The 9,731-nt window shown below is 51.0% G+C and overlaps 1 protein-coding gene across 3 annotated transcripts in view; it reads left to right on the top strand.

Moving 5' to 3' along the window:
* Nucleotides 1–9,731, top strand: part of PDE6B (phosphodiesterase 6B) — a 32,774-nt gene continuing 23,043 nt past the window's right edge. For all 3 annotated transcript variants that reach the window (XM_036921177.2, XM_057502085.1, XM_057502086.1), the window contains exons 1-3: nucleotides 1–472; nucleotides 3,063–3,215; nucleotides 3,549–3,638. In XM_036921177.2, coding sequence (XP_036777072.2) covers nucleotides 5–472; nucleotides 3,063–3,215; nucleotides 3,549–3,638 — 711 coding nt within the window. In that variant the 5' untranslated portion in view covers nucleotides 1–4. The remainder of the gene's footprint in view (nucleotides 473–3,062; nucleotides 3,216–3,548; nucleotides 3,639–9,731) is intronic.

The raw sequence follows: 9,731 nt of genomic DNA, 5'->3' as shown, positions 1-9,731 counted from the left end.
CACCATGAGCCTCAGCGAGGGGCAGGTGCACAGGTTCCTGGAAGAGAACCCCAGCTTTACAGACTGGTACTTTGGGAAGAAGCTGAGCCCCGAGAATGTGGCCAGCGCCTGTGAGGAGAGGCCCCCCGTGGACTGCACCAGCTTCCGGGAGCTGTGCCAGGTGGAGGAGAGCGTGGCGCTGTTTGAGCTGGTGCAGGACATGCAGGAGAGCGTGAACATGGAGCGGGTGGTCTTCAAGATACTGCGGCGCCTCTGCACCATCGTGCGTGCTGACCGCTGCAGCCTCTTCATGTACCGCCAGCGCAACGGCGTGGCTGAGCTGGCCACGCGCCTCTTCAGCGTGCAGCCTGGCACCGTCCTGGAGGACTGCCTGGTGCCTCCCGACCATGAGATCGTCTTCCCCCTGGACATTGGGGTTGTGGGCCACGTAGCTCAGACCAAGAAAACGGCCAATGTCCGGGATGTGACTGAGGTGGGTGAGGACCCCACGGGCGCCATGGGGCAGGCCATCCCCAGGGTCTGTGAGGACACCCAGCCTTCAGGAAGGAGGCCCAAGGGCCGGCCGGGGTGCACAGGAAGGAGCCCTGAGGTGCCTGGGAGGGTGGCCTGGGTCCCTGAATGGAGGACAGACAGGAAGAGGCCAAAGGCCCGGATGGAGGAGCTGATGGAGCTGAGCGTCAAGCTTGCAACCCCACAGGAGACCATGATGCTGGCCAGGGTGGGCAAGCTAGGGTGTTCAGGGAGCTGGGGCTGGTGGGGCAGGGCGGCGGGGCAGGCAGCGTGTGGAGCTGAGATTCAGGAGGAGAGAAGGGGCCGGGAGCGCAGCAGCCCTGCTGGGCGTGGGGCCTGCACGGGAGCGTCCCCCCTGCCCCCCAAAGACCAGTGGAGAACAGGACACGGGTTTGGGGGAAGGTGAGGTCGGCCTGGGAGGCACTGAGTTTGAGGTGCCTGGTGAACGTGTGTGAGGGTGGGGTCTCCCACAGCGATGTCCAAACGAGGGGCTCCCAAGGAAAGGAGCCACAGCCTGTGGCAGGAGGGGGTGCCAGCCAGCAGCCCCCTCCTCTCCCTGCCTGCCAGAGGCCGGAGCCCCTTCTGCTTCCCATGCAGGAATCTAGAGAGGCTCACCCACTGGGCGGGCCTCCCCCGGCACAGCCACGGCCCCTCATCCTGGAGACGCACGGGCTTGTGTGCAGACCCCTTGGGCCCCTGGCCCCTGGGGAGGAAGCAGCAAGGCTGCAATCCTCTTAAACGCACCTGCCCCAAACAAGCCTCAGTCCCCCGGCCTGAATATAGTAAATCTCTGGGATTAGCTTCATCTTTACTTCCTTTTTAAGAAGTGGGTCACCCATGAACTGGAATATCAGGAGCATGAATTACCAGGAAGAGAAGAATCCTGGCAGTTGCGGCCTGCACTGCGCACCTCCCCCAGCCCTGGCCCCTCCTGGCCCCTCCCCACGCCTCGCTGTCACCTGACTTGACCTGTGCCTTGCTGAGGGTCTGCTTCCGCAGCATGGCTGTCCTGGGCCCCCCACAGGGTGGTCCCTCCCTGGCCTGGGCTTCTCCCTTCCGGCCGCCCTCAGGACGGCCTCCTCCGGTGTCTCCCCAGTTGCCCAGCACCGCTGGACGCCTCCTCAGTGGGCCAGGGACATGGCACCAGCCCCGAGCCTCAGGGCGGCCCTAGACCTTGTTCATCTCAGACCCAGCGGGACGGAGACCAGAGTCAGAACCAGCCAAGAGGCGAGTCCCTGTCAAGCCCCCAGGAAGCCCTAACATTGCCAGGAGCCAGGCTCCCAGGCTCACGCTCGCTTTGCAGAGGGGGAGCCAAGGCAGACAGAGTTTGTTCCTCCTGGAGGGCCGAGCAGCGAGGGCCTGCGGGGCAGAGAATCCTTGCACGTGGAGATGGGCATGACCATGACCCTGCCCCACTGAGGCCCCCAAAGCTCAGAGGGCTCACAGCCAGACCACCAGGCAGAAGGCCCTGGCAGGCAGGGAGGGGATGTGGCTCATCCACAGCCACGATTTGCTGGGCAGGACAGACCCAGGTCCTGGCTCTTTGGTGGTCTCTGCCTTCCCCACTCAAAGAACTGTGGGCCCTGAAACACCTCGTCATAAGGGTCCTGCATTGCCCAGGAATCGTAGCAGCCCTTTATGGGGTTGGAGGGAGCAGAGCTGGCATCGGGGCATGGCTGTGCAGAGGTGTTCTGGGGTGCAAGGGGCCTCAGACCAGGGAGAGGGCCCAAGGCTGGCAGCCACGTGGAGCACAGATGGGCCAGAAGGCAGGCGGAGACCCAGGCCTAGGGTGAGAGACCATGTGGGCGCCTAGGAGGAGCCACCGGGCTTGGAAACCCAGCGGGGTGCCAGAGCGACACAAGGGTCACCCTCGTGGGTGGTGGGTGCAAATCCCAGAAACAGGGGCACAGAGGCAGCGTGCATGGGAAGGGGATGCTGGGTGCAGCAGGCCTGAGGCTGCTCCCACTCCAGTGCCTAAGGCTGTCAGCGCCTCCCAGGCTGTGGGCGAGAGTCCCGGGGAGACAGCAGAGCAGAGGCTGTGCGGGAGGCAGGGGCAGGGCGTGGGGACGAGGAATGCAGTGCCACCCACAGCTCAGAGGACCCTCAGGGCTTGTGGCTGGTCCTGAGGTGCAGGGGACCCCTGGGCTCCAGCTGGGGGTCACCCATCCTTCAGCCAACACTCACCTTTTGGGGAGGAGATACGGACACTGGCCCAAGGGCAGCTGAAGTCCAGTATCCTGGACTAGGGACCCAGGTAGTGGCAGTTATGGGACAACCCAGGTTGTCCACCACCCAGGGGGCTGCAGGGCAGGGAGGAGCCTGTGAGGACGCAGCAGAGACTGTGGGTTGAGAGCATGGGTTGCCAGCTCCTAAGTGGGTGGGGGGCACTAAGCCAGACTGGAGCCCTGAGGCAGGCCACTGGCTGCCTGGCTCCAGATGCATGGGGCAGGACCACCTGGTGCCAGCACTGGTCTGGGCAGTGGCCTTTGTAGAGCTCAGTGCCAACAGGGTGGGGTGTCAGGGCTCAAGGCCTCCTTCCCCCTTGCCCTCAGTGCCCCCACTTCAGCACCTTTGCCGATGAGCTGACTGCCTACGAAACAAGGAATATCCTGGCCACTCCGGTTATGAACGGCAAGGACGTCGTGGCTGTAATCATGGCCGTGAACAAGCTCGACGGCCCATATTTCACAAGTGAAGACGAAGATGTGAGTGCCGGGGAGCCCCTGGCGTGCCCCCGTGTGCATGCGGGCTGCCTCTGTCCCTTCGTCTTCCCAGGCCCTGTGGGGGGCATGTCTGCTGTTGTCTGTGTGTCCTTCCTCGGCTCAGCTCTGCAAGCTCGTCTCCACGTCTGTTTCTTCTTTGCTTCCCTGTGCACCTTCACGTACACGTGTCTGTGTGTGCAAGTCGCAGGCCCGCCCATGCTGTGATCTGTCCTGCGGGGGGGCCTCCCTCCAGCTGCTGGGTACCTCTCCCAAAAGTGCGAACTGGGCATGCTTCTGAAAGGATTTTAACTCCTGATGTCACAACTCCTGTTGCAGGTTTTCTTGAAGTACCTGAATTTTGGCACATTAAACCTGAAGATCTACCACTTAAGCTACCTACACAACTGTGAGACGCGCCGAGGCCAGGTACAGCCACGCAGCCCTCTGAGAGCGCAGGGTGGGGCTCATCTCCAGCTGGGTGCATCCAGCACCCCCTGCCCTGGTCTCTCTGGACAAAGATGGGCGGTGGCCCAGGGCTGGCGGCTCCAGGGAGGAGGTCCGCGGCCTTCATATTTCTGGGGTGTGACGCCGTGAGTGAGCAGACCTGCAGGCAGGGAGTCAGCACGGAGCTGTCCTGCCTCATGGGCCAGTCCCCCTGGGGGTGGAGCCTGGGCCTGTCACTCTCTGCCCCCCTGGTGGTCATGTGGGTGTGAGCACCTCTGTCCCCCACCCCCAACCACCTTTGGAAGGAGCTGGAGTCAGTTACCAATGGACAGTGGGCCAAAGGGCCCCACTGCTCAAAGGCTGGCCCCTGCAGGGCTTCCAGGCCTGGAATCTGCCAGGGGGGCTGTGTGAGGGCCTGGCGGGAGCACGGGAGTGGTCGCTGTGGGAATGTGTGCAGAGCTGGTGGGGCACCTGGGGACGGGACGCCTCTGCCTCGAGTGCCCGGGCCCAGGAGCCCTGCGTGAGCGGCGAGGGCACTGAGAGGGTGGGCAGAAGGGCAGCTGCCGTCACTCTGGGCCTGGGGCTAGGGAAACTGCGCAAGACACGGCCTTTGGGGTAAGCCTCAAAGAATACTGAGGGTGACCTAGTCACCCCACACCATCCCCACTTTCTGTTCTGTCAGCAATGCTGTCTGCGTCTGGTCACCCTCTGTAAAGCTGCTGAAAGTGACGAAGGGTCCTGTGCTTATCTGGCATCCAGAGAGAGGGGCTGAGCTTGGGGGCCCCTTCCTGAGCCCTGGGCTGCACGAGGGTGGCCTGGTCAGACAGGCCAGGGGCTGCCCCAGGCCAGCCCCACTGATGGGCGGCTGTGATCAGCCGTCCAGGAAGGACACCCGCCAGCAGCCAGGGCCTGTGCGACTGAGGCCACAGCCTGGGGCTGGGAGGGGAGGGCCAGCCCTCCTGTGCTGGTGGTGTGAGCCAGGCAGAAGGGCTGTGGGAGGACCCCAGGGGAGAAGCAAGAGGGTGCCCCACGCGGAGGGAAGGCGTGGCAAGGGCCTGAGGCTGGAGGACCCACTCAGCCCCAGCAGGGCTGCCCCGGGAGGGCGGCAGGCCCGACCTGTGCGTGGAGAGGCCTTGTGGGAGGAGGGTGCCGTGAACCCCTCACTGCAGGACCAGGGTTCGCACAGAGCTTGGTCTCCTCCCACCCATTTGTCAGTCTATGTGGTCACTGGTTTCTGTCAGCCTGGACTCGTGTGTCCACACTTTAGGCTGTGACCCAAGGAGAGCCCAGCCTGTGGCCACTGGGAGCCTTGGAGACCTGCCCTTTGACACGCCCGGTCAGCCTGGGTTGTTCTCGTCGGCGGGTGGGTGGGCTGTGGCTCTTGGACTGTGTGCATGTCTTCTTTTTCTGGCACTGCAGGGTGCTGCAGGCTCACTCAGCGTGCTCTGTTCTGTCCAGAACCAGCCACCCCTCAAGGAGCCTTGGTTCCTTCTCCCGGAGAATGGTCTTAGGAACAAAGGTCCGGGTGCTAGGGTGCTTCTTGCTACTGGGGCGTCTGTCATAGTTTCTAGGCCTCTCGGTCGGCAGGGCAAGGAGAAATGTGTGCATAGTAGCCTGTGCATATTCACATCTGTAAATATTTCTACACCCACACATACCCTGTGTTGAACATGAGATCTTGCTCATGTCTCCACCTCCAGTCAGTCCATCATGCACCCATCATTCTGGCCCAGCCCCTCACTGGGATGCAAATTTCCTCCCCAACAGTGGAACCCCTGGCTCCTATCACCCCATGTCTGCTTACTTAATCTTTCGGTCCCAGCATATGTGTGCAGCAGCGTCAGAGCTGCTGACCTGCCTCCCCAGGGAGGGAATCTCACCGACCACAGAGCAGTGCAGCTTCTCTGGCCTCTGGTCCCAGAGACTCGTTCCCAAAAACGCTTGGTCAGTGAGTTTGTGATAGGGTTTTGTGCATATCAGTAGAGTTATTAGATTATCTTCTCACAGTCTGCGTGTTCTTGGAATCCCCCAACCTACTAAATGATTATTTTATTTGCATACATTATGGTTCATTCTTTATGCTATAAATTTCTGTACCTCTTGACATCATGACATGTGTCCACCATCATGCCTTAAAAATCCCGTGCTCCACCTTTTATCCCTCCCATCCCGCGCCACCAAATCCCTGAGGACCCCTGACCTTTTCACTGTCTCCACAGTCCTGCTTCTTCAGGTGTTATGCACTTGGAATCACAGTGTGTGGCCTCTTTCCCTTAGAGTTATGCATTGAAGGCTATCCAGGGCTTTTCATGACTTGATAGCTCATTTCTTTTTAGTGCTAAATAATATTCCATTGTCTGTTTATATCAGAGTTTATCTGTTCACCTACTGAAGGACAGTTGATTACCTTCAGTTTGGGACAATTATGATAAAAGTGCCTTAAACATTTGTGTGCAACTTTTTGTGTGGACATAAGTTTTCGATTCACTTGAAAAAATGTCAAGCAGCGGGATTGCTGGATAATATGGTATGACTATATTTATGTGAGGAACTGACTAAAGTGGCTGTGTCATTTTGCATTCCCATCAACAACAAATGACAATCTCCTTCGCCCTACGTCCATCTGTGCAAGTTTTCGGTATTGCCACGTATTTGCATTTTAGTCATTCTGATAGGTGCATCTCTTGTTTCAGTTTACAAGACAAATGATGTTAAACATCTTTTCACACACTTGCTTGCCATCTACACATTTTATTGTTCAGTGAGGTAGTCTGTTCAGATCTCCTGCCCATTTTTCAATTAGATTGCCTGTTTTCTTATTGTTTCGTTCTAAGAGTTTTTTTATGAATTTTGAATATAAATCCTTTATCAGATGTGTGTTTTGCAAATATTTTCTCCAGGGTGTAGCTTGTTTTTCATTCTGTAAAACAGTGCATTTGGAAAAATAGAAGTTTTAAATTTAATAAAGTCCAGCTTATCAATTTTCCTTCCTGGACTGTAGCTGGGCGCTGTACCTTAAAGCTCAGCACAAAACCCAAGGTCACCTAGATTTTCTCCTGTGTCATCTGCTAGAAGTTTCCCACTTTTACATTTTACACATAGCTCTGTGAAATATTTTTTGTGACAGGTATTAGGTCTTTCTCTTGTATATGGATGTCAAATTATTCCAACAGCATCTAGTGAAAAAAACTACTCTTTTCCCGTTGGATTGCCTTTGTTCCTTTATCAAACTGTGTTGACTATATTTATGTGTGTCTGTGTCCTGTTCCATCAAGCTATGTGTCTATTTTTCTCACCAACATCACACTGCCTTGGTCACCAGGGCTTCATAGCCTGGAAATCCTCTGACATTTTTTTTAACATTCTGCCTGATCTGCTTTGAGGTGTTTTTTTTGCCTTTTCATATAAACTTTAAAATCAGTTTGTCCATATCCACAAAATAGCTTACTGATATTTTAATTTGGATGGCACTAAATCTATACATCAAGTTATACATATAATTAAGATATTTACAATAGCGGTTTTCTAATTCCTGAATAGAGAATATTTCTCCATTTATTCAGATCTTTGATTTCTTCAGTTTTATAGTTTTTTCATATAGATCCTGTTCATATTTTGTTAATTTATACTGAGGTATTTAATTTTTTATGCTAAGGTAAGTGGTAATGCATTCTTACCTTCAAGCTCTGATTGTTCATTGCTGGTATAAAGGAAAGCAACTGACTTTTGTATGTTAACCTTGTATCCTATGACCTTAAGATAATCACTTATTAGTTCCATCAGGTTTTTAAAAATTGATACCTTGGTATTTTCACATGGATGATAATGTCATCTGCACACAAAGATAGTTTTATTCCTTCCTTCCTGATCTATATACATTGTGTTTCCTTTTCTTGTCTTATTGCACTTGCTAAGGCTTCTACTACAATGCTGAATATGAGCAGTGGAGAGGGGACATTCTTGCCTTGTTCCCAGTATTAGGGGTAAATATCCAGTTTCTCACCATTAAGTATGACATTTACTGTAGGATTTCTGTAGAATTTTTATCTAGTTGAGGAAATTCCTCTCTATTTCTACTTTGCTTAGACTTTTTATTCTAAATGAGTGTTGGACTTTGTCACATACTTTTTCTCCATCAATGATATGATCATGTTATTTTTTTCTTCAGCCTGTTAATGTACTGGATCATAATAACTGATTTTCAAATGTTGAACCAGTCTTGCATACCTGGGATAAATTCCACTTGATCATGGAGTATAATATATATATATATATATATATATATATATATATATATATATATATATATATAGGATTAGTTTTATTATATTTTGTTAAAAAGTTTTCCATCTATGTTCATGGGAGATATTTTGGTCTGTTTTTATTTCTTATAATGTCTTCATCTGGTTGTGGTATTAGGATAACACTGTTCTCATAGAATGTACTAGAAAGTATTCCCTCTGTCTCTATTTTCTACAAGAGATTGAAGTGAATTGGCAGAATTTCTTGCCTAAATGTTTGGTATGATTCACCAGTGCATCCATCAGGGACTGGTGCTTTTTTTTTTGGAAGTTTATTAATTATTGATCCAATGTCTTTAATACCTATAGGTCTGTTCAGATTATTCTAACTCTCCTTGTGTGAATGTTGGTAGTTTGTGTCTCTCAAGGCATTGAAAATTTCATTTCATCTAAGCTATGTTATCTAAGTTAACAAATTTTAGGGCATAGAATTGCTCTTAATATTTATTATTTATTTATTGTTTCTTTTTTCTGCTAGTTCTAGGTTTAAACTCATCTTTTCTAGTTTCCTGAGATTAGATTATTATGGATGTCTCTTCTCTTCAAGTATGTTCATTCAATGCCATAAATTTCCCTCCAGGTACTGTTTTCACTGCATCTCACAAATTTTGAAAAGTTGTTTTTTTCATTTTCATTTAGTTCAAAATCTTTATAAATTTCTCCTGAGACTTCTTCTTTGACCCATGAATCATTTAGAAGTGTATTGTTTAATCTATTCTAATTTAATTCCACTATGGTATGACAATATATATATATTTTATTCTTTTAAATATGTTAAGATGTGTTTTATGGCCCAGAATATGACTTGCTCTGGTGCATGTCCATGTGACTTGAGAAGAGTGTGCCTTCTGCCGCTGGATGCGGTAGTCTATGGAGGTGCATTATATGAAGGGCTGTTGGCTCAACTATTTTCTTACTGATATTCTGCCTGCTGGATCTATCAGTTAGATAAAATTTGAATCAATTAGAAAGGAGAGCACGAAAGTTTCCAGCTAGTGAACTTATCTATTGCTTCTTGCAGTTCTAGCAGTTTTTGCTGCATGTAGTTTGATGCTGTGATGTTAGGTGTCTACAGAGTGAGGAAGGTTGTGTCTTCTTGGAGAAATGACCCCTTTATCATTAGGCAATGCCCCTCTATACCCCTGTTAACTTTCCTTCTTCTGAAGTCTGCTTTGTCTAAAATTAATATACCTATTCCAGCTTTCTTTTGATTGATATTAACCTGGTTATGTATTTCTCTGTTCCTTTACTTTTTTCTAATTATTTTTATTATGGTAAAATACACATAATATAAAATTCAATGTCTTAACGAATTTTTTATTATGGTATCATTGATATACACTTTTATGAAGGTTTCACAAGAAAAACAATGTGGTTATTACATTCATCCTTATTATCGAGTCTCCCCCATACCCCATTGCAGTCACTGTCCATCAATGTAGTAAGATGCCACAGAGTCCCTATTTGTCTTCTCTGAGCTACACTGTCTTCCCCATGACCCCCCACACACCATGTGCACCAATCATGGTACCCCACAATCCCCTTCTCCCTCCCTCCCCACCCCTCCAGATTGGTAACCACTAGTCCCTTCTTGGAGTCTGTGAGTCTGCTGCTGTTTTGTTCCTTCAGTTTTGCTTTGTTGTTATACTCCACAAATGAAGGAAATCATTTGGTATGTCTTTCTCCATCTGGCTTATTTAACTGAGCATAATACCCTCTAGCTCCATCCATGTTTTTGCAAATGGTAGGATTTGTTTTCTTCTTATGGCTGAAT

This window comes from Manis pentadactyla, chromosome 5 (genome assembly GCF_030020395.1).
Source record: "Manis pentadactyla isolate mManPen7 chromosome 5, mManPen7.hap1, whole genome shotgun sequence".
Lineage (NCBI taxonomy): Eukaryota > Metazoa > Chordata > Mammalia > Pholidota > Manidae > Manis > Manis pentadactyla.
Note: the sequence above shows the minus strand (reverse complement) of the source record. Positions and strands in the feature narration are given on the sequence as shown.